This window comes from Ursus americanus, chromosome 30 (assembly GCF_024610735.1).
Source record: "Ursus americanus isolate L20-20 chromosome 30, mUrsAme1.1.p, whole genome shotgun sequence".
In the NCBI taxonomy this organism is placed as follows: Eukaryota; Metazoa; Chordata; class Mammalia; order Carnivora; family Ursidae; genus Ursus; species Ursus americanus.
In genome coordinates, this window is record NC_142156.1 from 30013634 (window position 1) to 30037495 (window position 23862).

The following is a 23862-nucleotide window of genomic DNA, read 5'->3' on the forward strand; positions in this document are numbered from 1 at the left end:
CCAGCCACCAGCTCTGCTCCTGCGGTGGAAGCCACAGAGGGCGGTGGGCTGTGCCGACCCCACGCCGCCCGCTGTCCTGACATCACCGCCCGGACCACTGGAACCAGACCCTCCCTGACCTTCGCTATGACTGCTGGACCACACCACGAAGTCCTGGGCCAGCGGGAGCTCCGGCCTGTTCCCCCTGGGTGCCAAGCTCCGTGCAGGGCGCACACAGCAGGTGGCTGCTTCCAAGTTCATGGATACATGGGTGGGGTGTTCCGTTTTTGCTTTTTAGGGTGTTGGAGAATGTTCTCAGGTGAAAAAAGGGCACAAGAGAAACGTGGACAAGGGAAGCCATGGAAAAGCAGAGGGTGATGGGGACACCCCATCCTCGGGGGCAGGGGTGGACGTCTGTCACAGGGAGCTGGGAAGGCCTCGTGGGCAGACGGTGCCACTGACATCCGACCCCAGACCATCATCTCTGTGTGCTCACATCCCTTTTCTTAACGAGTCTGGGGACAAAAGCCATTCATCTGTTACCACCGAACTTGTAGAAATGACGACATCTTATTTCCATCAATCTGACAAAAGCAACTGTCCTGTCCAGGGACAGGGGGACATGGGACACTTGCGCCTAGCCAAGCATCCCAAACGAGGCTGGTGGGTGCACATTTCAGTTCCCAGTGGTACACACAACCCTCCAAGCTTCCAGAAGCCACAGAAAACTCGACTTGCTTTTCGTATCAAGGCCAACCCTGATATACTGAATGGAAGGCAAAATTCTCCCAGCTTTGACCCAGCTCGGGCCCGTGCTGGCTGAGGCCGACTCTGGGCCTGGTTCCCAGGGCTCCGGGGAGCCTGTCCTCTGCCATCATGGCCACCTCACTGTCTCCGTCTGCCCGTCTATTGACATGTAAACAAACCCACCCACTGTCCCCCTGGGCAGGAACTGTGGCACCTCCCCAACCATCTTGGGGGGGGGACCGTAAGGGCGACTGCGCCCCAGCACTGGAAGACTCAGGAGACAAAACAGGTTTTATTCAGATCCGTGGTCGGTTACAAACTTGGGTTTGATTTTTGGTCACAGGCCCCAGAATGCCATTATTCTGAGTTTACATTGAAATATGCAACTCAACATTTACAGTTTGAAAACTTAAAAACAGAAACAGAAACAAGGGCTTGGTTTAAAGTCTCTGTTGTGATGTTTTCTCTGCTGCGTCACCCGTATAATGAACGAAAGTGCCTGAGACCCCGTGGGGATGACTTCTGACAACAAACATGAAATTGAACATTAAATGTCATCAAAGAGTTAGGGCCTTTGCACCTGATTTTACTGAAGACCAGATGGTGCCTGACTCCCGCGGCCCTGCCACGTCCCCTCCACCCAGGGGACGTGAGCGCCTGTCCTGACTAGGCAGTGAGGCTGGGCCGCCACCCTGCGGCAAGCTCAATGGCCTGGGGGCGAGGAGGGAGCCAGAAGCGAAGCACGTCCGTCCCACCAAGCACCTGTGCTCCTGGAGGATCTTTTCTCCTACAAAGTGGAACCGTATGGCCCAGCCCCGGAATGCTGGGGAACACGTGCAAAGTGACCCTCGTTTGTCAAATGTGACGGGAGAATCTCGATTTAAAGTGAGGACTCAGAGAACCACCCTCTAACTTTCTCAGGAACCTCCAGGGTTTTGGATTCTTCTCTGGAACCAGAGGCCAAGCTCCCACCCTGCTGTCGCCAGGGAGAGGAGACTCGCGGCACCCTGCCACCCTGCAGACGGCGAGGCCCCATCCGGGGAGCGCTGCCTCCCCAGCTTCACACAGCTCAGTCCAGGACGGTCAGAGCAGAGCAAAGCCTCGAGCGCCATGTCACTGCGGGGCCCGGGGCTGAGGGACGCAGGGAGGCGCAAGCGGCCAGGTCCGGGCTGTCCCGCGAAACTAACAGCCCTTGATGCCACGCTCGTCCTTGCCAAGCCTGGACCACACCCTTCCTATTCTAGCTTCTCCCCTTTTAACTTCTCACCCTTCCTTCTTTTGCACGGGCTCTGTGGCTGCAGGCAAGCGCCCCGTCGCTCGGAGGCGGCCTCCCAGGCTCAAGGGCGCGGTGGCGGGGCGGTCTCGCTGGCTTGGCCAGGCTCGGCGCCCGGCCCGAGGTCAGAGCTGGTGCAGTTTGCTGCGCTCGGTCAGCAGCGTCATGGCCACAGCGTAGAGGAGGTAGCCCAGCATGAGGAGCAGGGCACAGGGCAGGGGCCCGATACGGAACAGGGAGGCCACGAAGAAGGCCAGAAGCAGCGAGAGCAGCGTCCGGTAGCTGCCCAGGAAGCGCAGGCTGAGCCTCGGGCCCCGGGCACGGCTGGCCGCGTACCCGCGCGCCACGGGGCTCAGCAGGTGCCTGCTTGCCAGCCCGGGCTCCGTGAGGTGGTAGCGACAAAAGCTGCCGAGGAAGTCGGCCCGGGAACACAGGGCTGCCATCTGGCCTGCAAACTGGGGCGCAGACAGAGGCGTGGGGCGTGGGCGCGGGTAGGGCTGCACGCTCACCCGGCCTCTCCCCGAGGGCGGCCCCCCCCCGGCACTCACCCTGTGGTTGATGGCGGACGACAGTCGGAAGAGCATGCGGACCAGGCTGGCGATCTCGTAGCTCCGGATGGGCTGCAGCTCCGAGTCCCCCTGGTATTCGATGTCAAACCTCCGCAGCCCATTAATGATCTAGAAGCAGGACGAGAGGCGAGCCCCAGGGGAGACCCGGGCCAGGCGGGCAGATGCGTCAGCGGCGTGGTCTCTGCTGCACGGGCTGCTGGGGTGACGGGGGACGGGAGAGGCCCTCCGGGACGTGGACCCTACCTGGTACCGGCCCAGGGGTGTGAGGATGAGCCCGTCCTCTCCCACGATGCAGTCCGGGAGCTGCTTCTTCCCGTTCTCATCTCGCGTTGTCCCCGCGGCGAGTGCGAGCCGGGAGAGCTGGGCCTCACTGAGCTGTCAGGGAGGGAGCGCTCTGAGGACGCTGCGCTGCTGCCTTTCACTTGCCGAGTGACGGGGGGACGGGGCTTCATCCCCGGGGGTGTGACATCGCAGCTACGGGCTACACCCCCACGGGCTGGGCGGGGGCGGGGGGGCGTGGGAGCGAACACCAGGGAGGGGGCGGCCCGCACAGCTCGTACTCGGAACATCTGGCACAGGTACTCCAGCGCCTTCTCTAGGTACTCGTCTGTCTTGCGGACGCTGTCCTGGCCCATCTCGTCCAGGTCGTTGGCTGGGTAGCAGCCGTTCGTGTCTGTGGAGCAGAAGCCCAGCCAGGACAGAAAGGGGCGGCCGGCCGTGCTCTCCCCACACTGGTCGGAGATGGACTTGGCAGTCTGCTTGGCCTGCGTGATGAGCTGAGCCAGGCGCAAGACCTGCGGGGCACGTGGGCAGGTCAGCCAGCTCGGGGGGGGGCTGCTTCGTGCTGCCCAGCCACCAGGGGACTGGCAGGCGGCCCTGGGGGAGCCCCCAGGTGGCCAGGAGGGGACGAGGAGTTTTCAAGACTAAGACACGTATATTCTAAATGTGAAGCTTTCCAACAAATGTTGCCTTTATTACCAGAAAAAAATTAGACCTCAATGAAAAAAAGGGCAGGCAACACCCACCCTTCCTTCCCCCCCGCAAGGGCGTGGGCCCTCCCCGGCTCTGCCATTCCCACAGCTTCCGGATGGCCGTGTGGCCCTGGGGAGCCCCAACTCACCAGTGTCCGGACCTCGGGCCCAAACATCGGGGTGTACTTGCAGTCCTGGCCCTCCAGGCTGTAGACATGGCTCTTCACCTTGAAGGAGGTGTCGGTGACAGCCGGCGGCCACGAGGACAGGAAGCTGCCAGTGAAGGGGGGAGCCGTGAAGAGGCGGTGCTGGCGGTGTGGGATGACGAGCTCGGGCTCCAGGAACAGCTGCTCCCCTGGAAAGCACAACGCAAGTCTGGCTTCAGCTTCCATAGCGCCCAACACCCCATCGCCGCTGGCAGGCTTCCCGGGCACCCGCGGAGGCTCCCGAGGGGCAGGGGCCCAGCTCCTGAGGCCCCTGCAGCCCCCGCCGGTCTCCAAGGGGAGGCCGACGTTCACACAGGAAAGCCAGAGAAGCTAACGCCCGACAGAGCCATCTAAGATGTGACCAAAACCAACACTGCTTTCCGATGCCACCGCCGAGAGTCACCGGCGGACGGAGCTCTGACCTCTGCCTCCCCTCCCGCCCACATACCCACGGCTCCCGCCGACAGACCTGCCTCGGGGAAGGCACAGCCAGCCAGTCGCAGACCTGCACCCCGCCCCCGCACTCCCTCGGCCAGGCCGCCACAAGCCTGCGAGGCACGGGCACGGTCTGTGGGTCCCTCTCTAAGTGCTGCTTCCCGCTGGCTAAGGGCTTACCTTTCTGGATCATTTCAGCCAGGTTGGGCTGGGCAAAGACTTTGGCCACTCGGAACACCATGAGTGCGTTCTTGGGGCTGACCAGGTCGGTGCGGAGCGCGCGGCTCAGGAAGCCCACAAAGAGCTTGGTGTACATGAGCAAGTTCTCCTGCACAAAAGGCGCCCTGGGGACCGAGGGGGTGCGTCAGGGGCCACACCTCCCACCACGCCCCCTGCTCTTCCCTGGGTTCCGGACTCTCCCCAGCCACCACCTCAGTGGCTGAGGGGCCAGAGAGGCAGGAGAGAACTAGGCCTCCTGTGGACGACAGTCCTCCACGGGGTGAGGCCCTTCGCACGAAGACAAGGCCTCTGTGGCAGAGCGCTAGTGAAGAAGGGTAGAGGGGTCGAGGGGCGGTTTGGGGGTGAGTGTGAACGTACACCTGAGCGGACAAGAACGGCAGGGGGACAGAGCAGAGGAGAGCCGCCAGCTGTTTCTGTGGGAGAGCAATCCCAGGGCCCAGTCAACACAGCCCAGTCAAGGAGGGGGCGGCCTGTCTCGCCCCAAAGCAGTCGCCCCCTCCCCGCGCCGGGAGGACAGCGTGCCGGGCTGGGCTCACCATCTGTCAGACACACAGCGGGGCTGGCAGTCGCTGCTCTGGGCCTGCTTCTCCGGCGCGTACCTCCAGGGCTGCAGGTAGCTCAGCCACATCTCCAGGACCTGGGGAGACACGTGTGCGCTGGGGGCTCGCGGCCGGCACTCCGGTGGGCTGTGGGCCTGGGGCTCTGGGCTGCATCCTGGCGCAGCCTGGAGCCCGGCTCCCGGGAGGCAGCTCGGGTGAGCGGGGGGTGAGTCTAACTGTGGGGCTTCGGTTCCCCTGGGGGCACCACCAAGTTCTGGCTTCTTCCCACTGCCCTCAGAGGGCCCAGGAGGGAACTCCGCACACCCTCCCATGATGTGGTTTTTTTTCAGTTGGAACAATTTTTTAATGTGCATGTAGCTGACACAGAGTGCTACGTCAGCGTCAGGCCCCGTGACGTCTAGTCCTCCGGGAGCACGGAACATGGAGTGTTGGCTCGGCCGAGCGGGGCAGGTGCAGCTCAGTGAGGCTGGGAACCCACCCGGCGTGGACACCTGGGGTCAAAGTTAGCAAGGACAGAGCTTTTCTGTACCTGAGGGTTGGCTTTGGAAATTCAAACAAGCAGAACGTGACCCCCCAGGGCCTCCTCACCAGGCCTTGGCAGTAACAGCTGATTCCCCACTGCGTCCGCCCCTGGGACCTCCCTCACCAGGCACACACAGGGCAAAGGCGAAGGCGGCAAGACGGGGCTGACACTCACAGCTCTGAACGACGCGTCCAGGGGCCAGTGGCCGAAGCAGTGCTGCAGGAAGAGGTAGAGCTTCTGCTGGACAAACCTCGGGACGGCGGCCCTGCAGGAGAGAGGAGAGGAGAGGGTCCCCTCCTAGGTGAGCCCAGTGGCTCCCGTTTGCAAGGGCCAGCTCTGCAAGGGTGAGTGGTGGGCGCCCCCTGGAGGTAAGGCCTCCTACTTCGGGGCCCGATTTTCAGAAGACGAAACCAAAGTTCAGAGAGGTTAGGTAACGTCCCAAGGACACACAGCACATGTGGACGATCTAGTGAGGCTCCTGTGACGTCTGCTTGGCTCGCCACACACGAGTCACCTGCTCTGCTGGCACCAGTCAGCCTAGGAATCAGGCCACCATCCCAGCCCTCCTGATGGGGGGAGAGGAAGAGCAGAGAGGAAGAGAAGGGGGAGGGCGTGGCACAGAGCTCAGTCTCCAGTGACAAATGAACCACTTTGCAGCAAAGGGGCTCCCAGCCCACTGGCTTTCCTGGGCGTTCTGAGGAACGTGGTCACTGCAGAGCTCCACTCTGCCCACCGCTGGGGAGCGGGGGACAAGACAGGGCAGCAGGACGGGGCCTCCCTCTGGCCAGTCTGGCTCTTCCTACCAAAGAGGGCAGGGCTCAAAGGAAAGGCCGGGGTGGGGGTGGGGAGATAAACCCAAGGTGATTTCCCACCTGCCCCACGCCGCCGAGGCCTCACAGGCCGTCCCTCGCACCCCAGGGACAGGTCCCTGCGGGCCATGTGTGTGCAGGAAGAGGCGGTGACAGCCAGGGCCATGGCAGCACCGCCCACGGCCCCGTACCCACCGTTTGAACTCCTCCAGGGGGCTGGTGGCATGCGAGTGGGCGGAGGGAGAGACCTGTTCGGGCTTCAGGCTGTTGGAGAAGGCGTGCAGATGCTTTAGCAGCAGACGCACCACCAGCACGTGCTCCTCGGTGGGCGTGAAGGACTCCTGACGTTGGGGGGGGGTGGCGTCAGGACCCGGGCCAGTCCAGGGTGGGGCCCCCAGTCTGCCCATGTCCCGCCCAAAACCGTTTCTCCCCCACAGGACACGTGGGCCACCCCCAGGGCCCTCCCGGTGCCTGGCTCGCTGGCTCTGAGAGCTGCGGGGAGCACCAAAGCCCACGCACGGCACCCGTGGGCCCAGGCAACACGCCCACGGCTCAGTACGCCCGCGCAGGGAGCTAACACCTGCAAAGGGCTTCCCTGTGCACTTCAAACCCGTTTTTGTACCCTCCGCGGCTGACTCGGATCATTGCTGCCCGTCCAAGTCCTCAGGGGTCCCCACCTCCTGGGCAGACGGAGCAGCAGCAGAGAGCGAGGCAGGCCGGCACCCCCCCGGATCTAGACTCTGGGTTTCCTGCTGCCTCCCAGGTGTGTGGAGACCGCTCCCTGGGGCCCCTGGCTCCCCCTTTCAGGCAGAAACACTCCCCAGTTCCTTCTCCTGCTGCAACCCCCACCTTTCCATCCACTCCCTGTCCTGGACCCGCCAGCTGGGGGCTCGGCCCTGGGTGACCCTTCCTCTACGGCTACCGGACCTGTGGTCAGCACAACCCCCAAGACAAGAGAACTCTCAATCTTGCGGGCTGAAGTTCCAATTCACAAAGTTCACACAGGCTCTTTAAGACTCAGACCTGAGAGGACAGCCTGCCTGCTGGCTGTTCCGTGATGGAGAACAGGGTGGTCTCCTGACTGGCAGAGGATGGCACAAGCAGGCCCTGCTACCTGCCAGCTCCCAGCTCTGGGGCGCCCAGACAGACGTGCTCCTCTCCCCACACTCACACCCCCCCAGGCCTCTGGGGCCCCCACAGACTTGATGCAGGAGCTTTCGGAAGCCTAGTCCAAATCCTGAGCAATGTTGTGGCTGGCAGAGGCCATGCCTCCTGGCACAGCCCGGGCACGCAGCCGCCGCCCCGCCACAGCTCGCAGCACTGTCCTCTCAGCCCTCCCAGGCCCAGGCAACACACCCCACGACTCAGTACACCTGCACAGAGACCTGTGGGGCTTCGTGAGGGGATCCGCTGCTGCTTCTCTGTATGTTTAAGGCTTTGTGCAATGAATTTGCATCACGTCAAGAAAAAATTGGAAGATACTTTCATAATCACGAAATTTCAGAGGGCACTGATGCCAGGTTGTAACTCCCGCCGCCCCGGGAGCCTCCCCCTTTCTCATTCCTGCTCCCTAGCCAACCCCGCCACTGTCTCCCCAACAAACAGAGCATCCGCACTGAACCAGAACAGCCTCCCCACCCCCACGCCCTTCCCATCACACTGGAAGCCCCTCGGGCTGTCTTCCCGCTGGGGGAAGCCAAACCTTTCTTCAGACCTCCTCCCCACCTCCAGAGCCAAATCCCCACAGAAGCCTGGCCACAGCTGAACATGGCTGCTTCCAGCTGCGTGCCCTTTAGGGACACTTTCCCAAAGCCCGTGGCATTTCTCACTGGGCCCTGCCCTTGGCGAAGCAACCCTTCCTGCTATGGACGTTTCTCTAGGGATCCTGCTCTTAGCCAAGTGAGACCTTCCCCAGCACCCGCTTCTGTGCTCAGCCTGCCCTGCGGGCCCTCCTGGACCATTCTCTTCCTTCCTCCCAGCAGCTGCTGCTTCTAAGCGGGAACCCTGTGTGCTCGCCATCTCATCCCAGCAAACCCCATTTCTCATCCTCCGCTCAAGCACCAGGTTAAGTGTTATTGTGTGCTCCCACCAAGGGGAACTGGACAGACCCCTAGCCTTGAGCACGGACCTAGAGGCATGCTTTCTGCCCAGACTTCCTGGCGTTCATCTCATGAATCTGTGAGCTACCAGACTCCACCAGCTCTGAAACAGCCCTCAGGTCTGAACTCCACCTACCAACCTCAAATCTGTGCAGACTGGTCACCCCCTGCCTAAAGCAGACCCGTCTCCATGAGGCTCTTGCCCCCTCTTGCCCGCCTCTGGAGAAGGGCACAAGGCCACAAGAGGCCAGGGCCCGGCGTGCCCAGGGATCGACAGCCTCTCCAGGCTGGGGGGCCAAGCCCTTGTCCTCCCCGTCTCTTGGCCTCACAGAGGCTTGGGGTCGGCAGAGCCACGCCGCCATGAGCCCTGGGGCCTCCCTGTGCTCAGTCGGCTCCTGAGCACCAGGCCTGCACTGCGGGTGAGGAGGCCGCTGCACAGGCTGCACTGCTTCCACTCCCGTCAACCATGGCCAAGCACAGAAGCTACCAACTCCCAAGAGCTTGCAAACTCTGGCTGGCTTGGGGCTCGGCCAGGCAGATCTGGCGGCCCCACACCCCAAACCTGGGCTAATCTGCCAAGCTGAGGGCCAAGGCAGGCTGAAGACTGCCACCCGCCACCACCCACAACACTGGCCTTGCTCTGTCTGGAACTGGTCTGAGTCACCCCAGCCGGGCCCAGCCGGCCCCTCGCTTTACCACTGCACTGCCACGCGCTCCACCTCCACGGCTCACACCACAGGGCAGGGGTGAAACAGAACAATAGGAGAGCAGCCAGTACTTGGTAGGCGTGGAGGGCCTGGAGGCTGGGTTGGGCAGGGCTGTGGAGGGCGCTGGAGACACTGAGTCGGTAGTGCAGGACCTCCAGCTGAGAGACAACAAAACAGAGAAGCCGGAGGAGGCAGGGAGGGCAGAGGGCGGGGCAGGGGACAGGAGGGGAGAGACCGGGAGGGGACAGCAGGGAGAGAAAGACAAAAGTGAGCCCAGAAGTAAGGAGAGAAAACAAAAAACAAAAACAAAAGCACATCAGTGCCAATCCACGCAATGAGAGCCCCACAGCCAGCAGCCCGCAGGGGCCCGGCTGGTGGGCGACCACAGCCAGGCCCGAGGGCTGCTCCTCCACCTGCCGGGCAAAGAGAGCACACCCAAGGTCACTTGGGCAGCCTCCCCCACGTCACTGGGGCCCTAGGGTCCCTCCAGCTCCCTGAGGTCGGCCTGCCTCGCTTTCCTGCCAGAGGCCCTGCTGTCCCCGAGCCCCGCGCGTGCGGCATGTGCGCGATGCAGCCCGCCAGGACCCGGGGGCCTTGCAGGGACACACCGCCAGCCACCAAGGCCCTGAAGGCCACGAGGCTCAGAAAAGAAACTTTTGAGAAGCCAGTTCCTAATGGAGACCTCTCTGCTCAGGAAAGAAAAATATGTCATTTACTGGACTTCCCTGAGTTGTCCCAAGAGAAATTTACCAAGTTGATATATGATGTGATCAGTTCCTAGGTATCAAAGATCCAATCAGTGGCCCCTCCTGAATGGTTCTCTCTGTGGGGCGTGATGCCCAGGGTGGCATAGAGGCAAGCAAGGCTCAGCCCACCAGGCCTGACACCCTCCACACCCCACATTCCAGAAATTGTTAAAGGTGGCGCAAACACTCATGGGTTCGAATTCTGGGAGACCCACCTCTCCCACCTCACCAGGACTCCCCAACATCCAGACACACAGAGCCCTTCACCAGTCCCAACAGGCCCCGAGAATCTGGCCATGGCCACACACACCCAAAGGCAGCTGGAACGCTGAGGCTGGGACAGCCTGGGACATGGGCGATGACAGCTGAGTTGGCATAGCTGTCCACCCTGGCCCTACCCTCTGCCCTCCCCCTCGCAGTGACAAGGCCTGTTAAAGCAGTCCCCTTCAGCCAAGCACACACCCTGCCCGGTGAGGGCCAAGCACACACCCTGCCCGGTGAGGGCCTCCCACTGAGGACCATGCGGCACACAGGAGAGGTCAGAATGCGTGTGCCAGGCCTTGAGGAGACAGGCGCAGCCAGAGACACACAGAGCAAGGGCAGGAAGGAGCACAGCAAGGCAGTGTCTGCCCTTCAAGGCCTTCCTCTGGGCCAGACCCCAGGCTCAGCCAGAGTTCAGAGGGAATTGGGGAGCACATGGTTCCCCTGTTGGGGACCTGCCCAGCCTATGGGAACACCAGGCAGGCCCCACAGTGGCCTGCAGGAGTGTGTGGACTTCAGTGACCATCGGCCTCTCCAGTGGCCCTGCTCGGGAAGCCAAGGTGGAACAGAGGCCCGGGCTCTTAAGAGGCAGGCATCCACTCTGGGAGCAGGTTGGCACGGAAGCACCGTGGGACCTCTTGCAGCTGTACTTCCTGCATCTCTAACATCAGGAGACAGTGACCCCAAGGCTAGGATTCCACATGGCACATCACAGGCCTGGGTAGACGGTAAGGAGCCTGGGACGAAGGAGACCTCCACAGCTGTCTTTCTTTCTCCACTTCCCACATACCAGGTTTACTTAGGTTTTGTTTTCAGCCTCAATAGGAGGTAAAAAAAAACCCAAACAAAAAATACAAACCCGCTCCGGGTGCCTGGTAGGGATTTCCCGGTCGTCCCCCCAACTACCAGTCATTCTGAGCAGCTCTCACCCGCCCTGTGTTCTGGCCAAGAGGAAGCAAACGTGGGGAAGAAGGGGAAGGTCCCCCTGCCCCAGCAGGTACAGCCCACCATCGGCCCAGGTGACAGATAGCCTAGAGGACCTGTGTGACCGGCAGATCCACTAAAAATTACAGCTCGCACCAGCTCAGAAGACAGCATGAGCGGCCAGGAAGGCAATGCAGCAAAACAGCCTCTGCGTCTGCAAGACCAAGCCACATGCACAGGGGCTGCGTGAGCCCCCAGAGCACTGTGCACCAGCCGGGAACGTGCAAGCCTGCTCTGGAAGCAGGAATCGCAGCACAGGTACTCAGTGATGCAAGAGGCCCGAGGGAGTCCTGGCTTTCCCTCTGTGCCATGGGGAGCCAAGGACACGGATTTGGGGTACTCTGCACTTTAGGAGAGCAGTAGTTGGGGGCTGCTCCCCAGACCGGTACTCGGCAGAGAGTAGGGAAGCAGAGCTGGATCCCGAGACTCTGTAGCAGGAAAACAACTGCTCCGTGCTGGGATCGCAGAGGGAAGGTCACGGGCCACCCATATGCATTTCAGGCTCCGAGAGTCTGAATTCTTAAGGAATCTCTCAAGCATTCCATCTGGCATCGACAAAAGCAACGTCTAAGAGGCAGCCCAGAAGCGCACAGAAGCCGTGGATCGCGCAGCTGGTTACAGGCCGATGGCGCCCCCAGCAGGGGCCCGGTTTGCGCATTTCAGGCTGTTTCATGGAACGTGAACCTAGGTGCCCACCCTGCCTCTTATTAAACCAACAGAGCTGTTCTACCCTGACGAGTCCAGGGGGCAGCCGGCACTGGGGACGGCGACCCAGGGAAGGTTTCGGGGACAGAGCTGCCTCCATGCCTCTGCGAATGAGCATGCTGCCCTGTGAGGGAGGGGAAGGAAAGGAGGAGACAGGCCAGGCCACATGCAGGAAGGCATCAGATCCCACCCACTGCACAGATGGCTGCCTGCCACCGCTCTGGAGGAGGGGGAGGGCAGTGTGGGCACCAAGGGGAGTGAGGTCTGCCAGGTGCCACCTCAGCAGGAAAGCAGGAGACACTGTCACGGTAGAGGGGACAGACCCAGCTAGGACTCCCAGAGGCATCCATGACTCTCCTGCCCCCAGAGCACGAGCACCACAACGTCATCCATTCCGGCTGCCGGGGAGGGGGCTCTGGAAGTAGCATGGGGAGGACCCCAGAGAGGACAGGTCTCCAGCCCTCACGGTGGAAGCCCACCACAGAACCAAACCCACCTGCTGCCCAGCACTGGAGTAAGCGGTGGTGGGGAGTTTCTGCTTCCTACCATCCAGCCCTTGAAAACTAGCTGAGATTAAGGACAAGAAGTAGCAGGTGGACCAGGCACACCAGGGCCAGAGCAGACGGGACGAAAAAGTGCGGCAACGTACCTTGGCGTGAGGGGACTGCATTTTTTGGTACATCTCCAAGGAATAATGATGAAGCCACATTTCAACAAAAACCTGCAAGAGAGCATTGGGTGGTCAAATGATTTTTATCTAGGGTGTTGTGACCACTCAAAGGCAGTTCTTTTCAACAAACAGTGTTGGGAAAATTGGATATCTACATGCAAAGAATGAAGCCAGACCATTACCTTCCATCAATAACAACAAATAACTCAAAATGGATCAGAGACCTACATGTAAGAGCTAAAACTATAAAACTCTTAGAAGAAAGCATTGGATTTGGCCGCGATTTCCTAGCTAAGGCTCTAAAAGCACAGGCAACAAAAGAAAACAGGTATATCAGACTGCGTGAAAAATTTAAAAATTCTGCACATAGAAGACACTATCCAGAGTGAAAAAGGCCCCCCACCGGATGGGGGAAAGTATTTACAAATCACGTATGTGAGGAGGAATGGATATCCAGAATATATAGACAACTCCTACAACCCAACCACAAATAAGTAAAGCCACTCAATTAAAAAATGGGCAACGGACTTGAACAGACATTTCGCCAGACGACATACAGATGGCCAATAAGGACACGAAAAGACGCTCAACATCACCAACCATGAGGGAAGTGCAAATCAAAGCCACTGGGAGACACCACCTCACATCCGCTAGGGGCGCTCTAATCAAAACCAGAACATCATGGCTGTGCACCCACCGGTGGGGACATGGGGACATGGGGACGTTCTAAGGTACGGCCGCCAAGGAACACAGTACGGCGCTTCCTCAGCACATCAGGCGGGATTACCACACGATCCAGCAGTTCTGCTTCAGGGTATATACCCACAAAAATTGAAATCAGAGTGTCTAGGAGACTTTTATACATCCGTGTTCACAACACAACGATTCACAATGGCTGAAACGTGCAAGCGACCCCAGTGGCCATCCACAGGTGAACGGAAACACAGAAAATGGTAGATCCACGTGACAGACTATTATTGAGCCTTAAAAAGAAAAGAAATTCGGCAACATACTCCCACATGGATGAACCCTGACAGCACTCTGCTACGTGAAATAAGTCAGTCATAAAAAGCGTAAGTACTGTATGATTCCACTTTTACGAGGTCCTAGAGTAGTCAAAATCCTACACGCAAAGAGCAGAGTGGAGGAGGCCCGGGGCTGGGAGGACGGAGTGTGGGAAACTTCTGTTTAATGGGCGCAGCTTCAGTGTTACAAGATGAGAAGGTTCTGGAGATTCCTTCCGCAGCAATATGAATATACGTAACGCTACTGACCTGCATACTAAGAAATACTTAAGAAGGTAAATTTTATGTTACGTATATTTTACTACAATTCAAAGAAATTTTTTAATTAAAAAAAAAAAACAAAACATTAGCATTCTGGTGTAGAAAACAACCCTCCAGCATTTCTGCCCCATAAGCCCGTGTCCTGGCCACCAGCCCTCCTCATGGGCTGGCACAGCCCAGAGTCCACATTAGCTGGGAGCCATCTGAAGCACCAGGGCCCCTCTGCAAACAGGGACGACGAGTCCAGCCGGCTGATCTCCCGGTGCTGTCTCACCAACAACACGATGGCCGCTGAAAGCACAGCAGCCCATACACCAAGAGTTATGGATGAGGCAGGAAGGACAGAATCCCATCTTATCCACGTGTCAGGCTGTCAGTAAGTGATGCTCATGGCTACCAACTGAGCCCCGGAGTCGAGCGTCAGAAACAACTGCACCTCTCCAAGGCGTGTCTGGAAGAGACAGCCTGGCCTGGGAGGTGGGCAGCGCTGCACTCTGGGAGTGCGCCAGCCCAAACCTGCGTGGGAGGCTGGAGCCTGCACAAGGGCAGACGAGGGGCCTTACCACCTCCCACGTGGATCCCCCAACCCGGAAGGGATAGGGGCTGCCGGCCAACCAAGGTGAGAGGCTTTGTAAGCCTTCTCCGGCCAGGGTTACAAAAACGCTACTGGGCCAGGGGCTTATTATGCCAATGAGGGTGATCACAGGAAATCTTTCCAGCAATGCGGGCGCAGATCGGAGGTGTGGGTCGTGGGGCAAGCCTTCATGTGGAGCCACTGGAAACTGACCAGCACTCACACCACCATGAGAAAGACAAAACTCCACAGACAGCGAACCCCGGGATGAAAAGCACTGCCAATGACACCCAGCTTAGACAGGTGGGCATGTTTCTTCTAGTCTCTGATTTCTACACGTCAAACAGGAAAACCAACAACGTAGAAGCACTGTGAGACTGAGGGCAGTGTTTACGCCTCTGCCCCTGGGTCGGAAGATGGCCAGGCAGTTTATTTTGAAATAGAAGACAAGAAGGGCCTCCTCACTCTCACCTGGAGCAGAGTTTCGGACCTCCAGATCTCATGGGAGGCGGGGTCTGCGTTCACAGATGTCTGATGAGAGACGTGTCGCTTCAGGAGGCTGGTGTGATGGAGGCCATAGGAAGCGAAGGGCATGGCTGGTGTCCTGAGGGACACAGGGAAACAGGCCTTCATTAGGGGCTCCTGCCGATCCCAACCAGGGGCAATCTGAACGTGAACATTGGTGGCAACGGTAGCCATTACCACCTGCTGAATCACAGGATGGCCCCCAAATCCATATGGACACACACAATCAATGAACAAGAAAAGTCTTCCTTAACGCAGAGCACGCACTGATCAATGTAAGGGATGAAAGCAGACAACCGCCCTTAGGCAACCATCCTATTAATAACTGATTTGGCCGGCGACAATCAAGGGACACTAACACCGCTAATAATAACGTAGTCTTAGTGTATCTTCCCAACAAATCCCTCTTGCTAATTAACTTGGCACAAAGTACCCATTTAATTTCACAGTAGGAAAATCTGGCCAACACCCCCCTGGCCCGGTGACCAAGACAATGTCTCCAGCACACAGATTCCACGGCCGTTGGGCCTAATCGCTAGGGAACAACACCAGAAAACTCAAGATAAGGGCATTTTGTACATCCCCAGGCTGCACGCGTCAAAGGTGTCAAGGTCAGGAAAGACATGGGAAGGCTGAGGGACTGTTGCAGACTAAAGGGGGACCAGAGGCAACCGAACGCAGTGAGTGAGCCTGCGTTGGACCCCAGCCAGGTAGCAGACATTAGTGGGGTAGCCAGAGCAGCACGAGTGGGGTCTGAGGATGAGATGGCGGCCTAGCAGCAATACTAATTTCCTGCTTCGGATAAGAGCGCAGTGGTTGTGTAGGGGAATACACTCGCTTTTAGGAAATACACTTCAAAATGTTAAAAAAATACCAAGCGTTGTGCCTAGAACTTATTCAAATAGCCTAGAAAAAACACATACAGATAAACAAAGAATAAAACAACTCAGAAACCTAGGTGAAAGACCTATGGAAGTTTTTTGTTATTCATGGCAAGTTTTAAGTTTGAAATTCTAGATTAAAATAAGTCAACAAAACTGGGCCCAGAAAGCAGCTTGGCAGCTGAAACCTGCCTCTGAGAGGGCGTGAACCTGGACAGCTGGGGTCCTTCTCGGCTGCAGCATTTTACCAATGCCTGGGCAGCCTCTGCCCACTTCCATGCCCCCACCTCCTCCTTTCAATCCCCCTCCTTGGAGGCATTCCTGTGCTGGCAGGAAGAACCTGCCCCCCAGGGAAGAAGGTGCACCGGCTAGGCTGAGGACGGTGAGGAGCATAAGTGGAAGCTCCCGGGTGACGAGTGTCTCCTGGGGAGAGGTGGCCAGTTGGCCCCTGGCTATAGAACTCCCAAGGCCTCAGTTCACCCTCGGGTCGAGGCTGGCTGCACACTCCCTTCCTGCACGATCCAGCCGCAGCCCAGCCTGTTTGGAGTGGCACAAAAGGCTCTTTACCCCAGGGCCTCTGGCTCAGGCCAAGACCTGGTCCGGCAGCCTACACGGATTCCTCCTGTTCTTATCCTCACACGTCAGCCCTACTGTGGCCTGCCCGCAGGCCCTTTCTCTCCAGCACCACCTGCCCAGTGCCACCGATCGGCTCTGGCAACATCGCTTCGAACCCCTGCCACTGCTTCCGTGTGGGGCTTGGATGCCACACGTAGGGAGGGCTGCTATGGGCAGAACACAGCTCACTTCCAAACCAAACCCAGGCCTTGTCCATGGGGCCACACGACCTCCTCACTGAAAACCCAGGCACAGACATCCTCCTCACCCCCACCCTCTGGTCTGTAGCCAGGGCAGCTAGGGTTGAGGCACCCTGAGCAACGCCCACTGCCCAGGCCACTCCCCTGTGGAAGGACCAGACTTTACAGGCTAGCTGCAGGGATGGGCCTCCCCAGGCCAAGAGTCAGGGCAGCCAGAAAGCCTTACCTGGGAGCTGGTGAGGGGCTGGGCCCCCCGGGACTGGAGGAGAGCGGGGGGAGCACACTGCCTTCTGTGGGCAGGAACCATGACAGGTACCTGTCCACGAGGATGAAATACGCACAGTCTGAAGTTCGTATGTGGAGAGCCCCAGGGAGTGGCTGGAAAAGCAAATCTGCGTTGGTGTGTGGCTCTGGGTGCCGCCCTGGCTGCGGACTCCAGTGGCCTCAGGGCTCAAATCAATGCACACGAGCCCTGGGACACGGGCCACATCCCAGGGGCCGGACCACAAGCACCCTGGGCAGCACCAGGAGAAAAGTTCCCACCACAGGAGGCCTGACGAGACCCCCAAGTCCTTTTCAGCATGCAAGCTTCCTGCCCTGCCCCTGTGCCCAGCAAGCACTTCCCACAGGAAGCCCCCCCAACCACCACTCGAGGTGCCCAGGTCACCCTACATGGCCTGTCAAGTGTGCCCACCGGCCTGTCATCCTAAGTGAGGATGGCCTGAAGAGCAAAGGCTGGAGGAGGAGGCAAAGGAAGAGCCGGAGAAATGAGGCGGGAAGGGAAAAGCAGTGAACGATAAAGAAAATCCTGGGCCACAGCCCCCACCCTTCACAGGAGCTTCGGTGAAAAGCTACTCGGGGGCACCCCCTCTCGTACCTTTTGCGTGATGAGGCTCAAAGCAAAGAAGAACATGTAGTACTCGAACGGATCTGATGGCAGCGTCAGGCGGCAAACGGGCAGGGTTACTGGGCCACCCCCAGCACTATGTCCCGGCCACCCAGGGCCTCCCCACCCCTGGGGTGCTGACAAAGGATACTGAGGGCCAAGTTCAGGCCGAGGCCCCCCGTCGGGGGGAACTGGACCTTGTTGTGGTACAGAGGGCTGTCGGGGAGCACGCGCTCCTGGATGGACGCCTTCACAGGGCCCTGCGGAGACAGGGCGTTGGGCTTGTGGGCAGGCTCCGGCAGGGCACCCCCGTGCAGCGGTGCTGCCGAGGCGACCAGCACACAGACCCCGCCTGGGGGAGCAGTGCTGTCCTCTGGGTAGCACTGGGGCAAGAGGACCACTCTAAATCACTCACACTACCCTCAGGAAGACCCTCAAACAGCAAGGGCAGCAGCTGTGTGAGTTTCCGAGCCCCGTCCAGAGATTCATGTTCCCCATCTTCTTTGCCTCCCATACCCACCAAGCAAGTCACTCCTCAATTTACCCGAAGGACTGGAAACTCAGAAAAATAGAGCAACTGGTCACATAGCCCTGCCTGCCACTCAGCCAGGAACAAACCAGTTCGCGTGGTGCCTTCTCCATGGGCGGAGTTGGGAATGATGCCTCCTGGGCCCTGAGCAGACACCATGGCATACCTGCCCACGGGGCCGCAGCCCCCCAAGCATTGCCCAGCCCCCACCACCCCAGCTGCTGTGCAGGGCACCCTGTCCAAAGCATGATGCTCACCCCACGGCTTACTTACGGGCAGGAAGGTGACAGGAAAGTCAAACTTATAGTCTTCGGCCTGAAGCTTATAAACCAACTTCATCATTGGGCCACTGAACACGAAATTAAACCAACAAAAAGAGGGCAATGAACTGCAAACCATCTTGCTTTGATGGTTTCTTTCTTTGAGAAATATAGTGCTTTAAGAGTGGGATCACCGTGAGGAAACATCCAGCCCCTCTCAGGTAACAAACCTACCTACCCAGGGTCTAGAAATTCCATTGCAATGCTGTACTCCACAGGACTCATGCGTCCGTGTAAAGAGCGGAGGTTCCAGCCGACAAGGACACCGTCCAAGCTGCCAAAAATGCTCTCCACCAGCCATGGGAAGATGGTGTGCAGCTCCTGAAATGGTGTGCAGGGGAGGCTTTGGGCAGGCTTGCTGAGGACCAGTGCCCACTGCTGGGCTGTGTGCCACGTGGGCCTCTTGTCCAGTCCAGCCTCACACCCCAAGCTGTCCACTTCCTTCACTGAATGTGTACACATGAACTGGAAATTTCCAGGGTGAGAATCTTTGTCCAGGCTGGCTTCCTGGGCTTACACTTACTACTTGATAATTCTGGGTGTGACTTAAATAAAATATGCGTTTTCAGTGGGAAAGCCAGGGTTTCTCAATTTGTTGGGCTGGACCCTTCTTTGTTGGGGTGCATTGTCCTGTGCAATTTGGGAAAGTGACCAGCATCACTGGCCTCTACCCACTCGATGCCAGTAACACTCTCCCCTGTGTGACAACCAAAAATGTCTCTAGACGTTGCCAAGTGTCTCATGCAGGACAGAAGCACCTGTGGCTGAGAACACCTGGTCCACATGTTGAGATGTTTAAATGTGTCCATAAAGGTGACAGTCACAGTATCGCGTCAGGCCTCCGTGCAGGGCAGTGCTCAGAGTTGGGAATCAGGGGCTACAAGAATGTTTTTCAAAGAGTATATGAGACATGCCCCAAAAAGATGCTAGCAGAACTGTACCTTTGCTGGAAAATCCTCGATGACTTTAACCAAGTCTTGGCACCGCTGTGCAAACGGCTTATTTATAGAGTCAGCTTTCAGGCTAGCCTAGAAGATAGAACAAACCAAAAAAATCATGAGCATATTCACTTGGCAGCTTTTGCTGTTATTCTGGCTCGAATCAAAACAGAAAGCCAAGTGGAGGGCAGGAGTCAGAAACACCATGGGCATGGCTCCCCAGCACCTTGTGCGTCAGGTCATGCGTGTGTCAGTGGCCTAAAGGAAGCAACTAGGAGAGGTGGGGGTACTCTGCTGTCCAGACAGCCAACTCTCAGGCTGCCTCCCTGCACCCTGTCAGGTATCCCCAGTTACGGCAGGGTGTTACACGGTTTCAGGATTCCACCCAATCCAGAGCAGGGGGTCAGCTCCAGAATCAGCCCCACAGCCAGAAGAGGACCCTTACTGTGTAGGGCACCCTTCACAGACCACAGAGTACTCCCTGAGTTTATACACACGACCTGGAAATTTCCCTGTGATGACCACCCGTGATGACACCACTGTGATCATCAGTGAGGATGCCCAACAAAATAAGGAAAACAGCAGAAGCCCTCTCAATCAAGCTGTCCTTTGTTCAGTAGATAATGAGCCAAATGAATTCGTTACCTTAAGAAACAAGGCAGGCTAGAAATGACAGATGACTTCAACCAAACGTCGACACTATTTGTGAAGGCGGCAGGCCGGGAAACATTCAAGACAAGAATGAAGAAAATCTACCCAAGGTTGTGGGGTGTGGATTAAGATATGGAGAAAATACCAGAATCTGAACCTAGAGGGCTTTGCCCAAGGATATCTAAGGTCTTAGCCACCTCCAAATGAGGGTGGTGTCTCAATCAGAGATACAGATCTGGGTTGTCGCAGCCATGCACTGTGGGAAGGTTCCCCGCATGCTTGGCCTCTACCCACTGGATGCCAGTAGCATTGCATGGTTGGCTCTAGAAGGGGCACCAAGGCAGGATGTCCTTCTGAATAAATGCTTACAGAAAGTATCTCCTGGGAGGGAACTGAAATTAGGACTCCTCAACATGGCTTCTGCCTCACACATAACTTCCCGGCACCATATTTAATACTGAGAGTGTGGTCCTGCCATTTTCCCAGGATGACAGTTATGATTATTACAATACCCCGTGAAGTGTGTAAAGATTTACAAGATGTGAAAATTCTGATGTATATCCTTTCACATAAGCCTCCCCATGCCCCAGGAAGTAGTGAAAATGGCAATTCAATCAATGTACCTTGTAGGTGAGAAACTCAGCTGTAGATGAGAAAACCAGGGCTCAGAAGTTGAGTAAACCCAACGTCCCGCACCGGTAGGGGGCAGAGTGAAGTCTAAGGATTCTAACTCCCAGGCCAAGTTCCTTCACACCCCCTCAAAAAACCACCAGCAGGAAGTTCAGGTCAGGGGAAAGAACTCGCAAGTCCCTGAGCTATAGAACTATCATCAGGCTGACGCTCCCACAGGCAGCTGGTACTTACCAGAAGAAAGCTGGGCTGCTGCAGGTGAGGGAACGCCATAGCAGCCTCCTGGGGGCCACTGACAACGGCTGTCTTAGGAAACCACTGTGAAAAAACAAAGGTGACACCTCAACATCTGCCACACAACAGATTATATCGCCTCACAATGCCCAAGACAGTATTCGTATAACTCAATACGTCTGCACTGCCAAACTCCACGTTTTACAGAAATGCCAGTCTGACGCAGTCCACGGTGGCCAGCTTCAGAGCCAAGTGTGCAGCGGCGAATCTTTGGTGATGCTTGTATGGCACTTGCCAGGTGCCATGCCTGCTTCTAAGGACCCTCCGTATATTTCCTCATTTAATCCTCAGGGGTATGCAGAATTTTAAGATAGCCCTCCAAGATTCCTATCCTTGGGTATTCAGTCAAATGCTCATCTAGGTTTTATGAAGGAATTCTGCAGTTATGACTGAAGTCTCAAGGGGGCAGACCATAAGATACAGAGCAGTTCCAGCTGCCGGCCGGTAAGGAACCAGGGACCTTACCTCTACAACCTGAAAGAACTGGATTCTGCCAGCAACAATGAATAAACTTGGAAAAAGACTCTTTCCAAAGGCTTCTAGGAAAGAACAAAGCCAACCAACACCTTGATTTCAGTCTTGTGATATCCTAAGTAGAGAACCCAGCGGAGCCTGCTGAGACTTCTGCACTATATAACTGTGAGCTAATAAGTGGATGCAATTTTAAGCTGCTAAGTTTGTTAAGGAAGAACAGAAAATACATATATCCTCTCAACAATTCTCCGAGGTCAATACAGATAGAAAGAAGTGGAAGCAGAGAGGAGGTAAATCACTTGGCCTCACTTAGCTGGTGGATGGCAGAGCCAAGACTCTAATACACAGACTTCCTAACATACTTCCACAGAGACAGGTATGTCACCTGTGCTCTATGAGAATGAATGGAGGGGACAAGCAAGCTCACCGGAAGGACCTTTTGAACAAGCCATCAGAAAATCAGGAGCAACTCTCTAGATTCCTGTATCTCTGTCCACCCAGGTCAGAAACTGAAAATATCCAGATGTGGATTAAACAGAAAGGGAGCCTGCCACATCAGTCCCACTGATGATGGCTTTCCTGGCATAGCTCTGCCCACAGCATGAGTAAGGCGCTGAGGTAGCAAACGGAAGTGTATGTGGATAAGAAAAGACTAGGTGCAAGGAAGCTGTGAGGCAGTGGAGGAGTTGAGAGGAGAGATGCATCTCTGCCTCTTGGCAATAGAAACACTTCCCGGGTTTTTTCAATTCTGAATGACAAAGGCTATCAAATTCAGTTTTAAGGAAGACCTAAAAGGCCTCAGTCCTGAACCAAGAGAACACTGGGATTAAAATGACCAAAGCAAAATGGTCAAAGCAGCATAAAATCCTGGCCTGTTTGCAAAGGGCAGAGCTTTAGAGATGATGAGGTGGAAGTACCTCCTTGTTCAGAGGAAGCCTACACTGGCATCAGCTCAAGGACCCAGGCCCAGAGGCCCCAAACCCAGGGGCAGTCTTTCCGAGAGAGGGCAGTGTTTCTTAACGCCCTGTTCTCTAACCCTGCCACTGCCAGGCTCCTCCACCACACCCTTCTCCACTATGTACCAAGTGTTCCCTTCATCCGCCACTTTACAGCCACTTTCCTCAATGGCTGCTTCAGACCTTGTTTTGAGGTTTCTTCTCAGAGTGGGAACGCCAATCATGCCAAGCAAATCACTCTACTGCCAAGGCCTCCCTCTGGCTGCGCTCTGAGAAGCGGAGTATGCTCCCATTTGTTGCTCACGACTGCCCTGCGAAGTGAGCATCGGGATCTCCATATGACAGATGAAGAAACTGAGACTCAGGAAGGTCGACCCACACGGGGAAGAAGAAGCCGGTGAGAATCCACACCCGGCTCTTCCTCCCATACAGCTTGTTGAGCCCAAGGCTCAACTTTAACTCGACTCTCTCCTTCCGCCAACTCCTTCAACGAACGTTAACCGAGCACCCACCAGGACCGGGTGTGCGAGGCGCGCGAGAAGGTGGCATGAGGGCGCAGCCCAAGAAGATGGCAATGAGGGCGCAACCGGGCCCCTGGGTTTCCAGCCGGCCGGCCAGGCTCGGGGCACAGACACCAACGCCCGGCCCGAGGCCTGCGGCTCGTGTAGGAACGGAGATGGCTTCAGCGGAGGTTCGGGGGGCCGCCGAGACATGCGGCCGTCCCGCACGCGGCTCCCACCACGTACCTGTGGGGCCCATAAAGTCGCTTGCCTGAGGGACGGAGACCGCCATTCGGCTACCCGGCGCCGAAATGTCGTCATCAAGCTGCGCCTGTCGTCACGCCTCCCCTGGCCTGGCGGGAAACGCACCACCAACTCCGCGGGCAGTTAACTCAAAAGGCGCGTGCGCAAAGTGAAGGCCGGCCGGGTTTATGGGTTACATCTCCGAAGGCGCGTGCGCAGAGAGGGCAGCAGCGTCCCTTAACCCTGAGTTCTCCGGCCTGTAGGAGCTGTAAGGAGCGCGCATGCGCATAAGGAGAAGCTGTTCATTAGGGTCCTGGAGGAGCACCCCCTAATGGGGAGCCGGCGTAGAATAATTATACGCTGCAATGACTGACCTTCTGACAGGCATTTATTGAGCGCCTACTATATGCCAGGCACTGCGCTGGGTGCTGCTGCCCAAGTGATAATGACCAATGTAGTCTGACCCTGAAGGCCCAGAAACGGGTCTCTGCGGTCCGCCTGCGTATTCCCCACGCTTAACACATCTCCCTATTGTGGGATCACTGAGTGCAATCGTCAAGAAAGAATTGAGACTATTGGTGCAACTTAGAAAGTTCGTTGCAGTAGCACAGGGACAGGACCCATAGACAGAAACTGCTGCACTTTTGCTGTATGAAGCCGGTGGTTATATGCTTAGTGTTCAAGGCGGAGGAGGCGTGCAGGCAGTATTAGATCATAAATGTCTTCTTGGAATTTCTGGTCCTAAAGCTAGTTTCGCAAGATTTCTCTGGTGCTTATCATTCAGCGCGATATTAACTGTCGATGAGATGTACAGGCAGTCATGAGACCCTTCAAGAATGTAGCAGCCGGTACTTATTTGATCCTTATCAAAACTAT

The 23862-nt window shown here is 57.2% G+C and overlaps 1 protein-coding gene across 6 annotated transcripts; it reads right to left on the minus strand.

The window, feature by feature from the left end:
• Nucleotides 1–999: 999 nt before the first annotated feature.
• Nucleotides 1000–23131, minus strand: SMPD4 (sphingomyelin phosphodiesterase 4). 6 transcript variants are annotated; one of them, XM_045815145.2, is made up of 20 exons: nt 22990–23131; nt 20754–20837; nt 19242–19328; nt 18479–18621; nt 18254–18329; nt 17603–17711; nt 17443–17495; nt 16792–16943; nt 14816–14948; nt 12464–12535; nt 9190–9276; nt 6508–6653; nt 5678–5768; nt 4957–5057; nt 4361–4524; nt 3689–3894; nt 3129–3362; nt 2812–2943; nt 2548–2676; nt 1000–2454 (listed from the first exon to the last, which is right to left on the minus strand). In XM_045815145.2, the coding sequence occupies exons 1-20, from the start codon at nt 23062–23064 to the stop codon at nt 2125–2127; spliced, it is 2604 nt and encodes an 867-aa protein (XP_045671101.2). In that variant the 5' UTR covers nt 23065–23131; the 3' UTR covers nt 1000–2124. The 6 variants fall into 6 exon arrangements, with proteins under 6 accessions (XP_045671101.2, XP_045671099.2, XP_045671102.2 ...); XM_045815143.2 differs by lacking the exon at nt 22990–23131 and adding an exon at nt 22756–22974; XM_045815146.2 differs by lacking the exon at nt 9190–9276.
• Nucleotides 23132–23862: the final 731 nt, after the last annotated feature.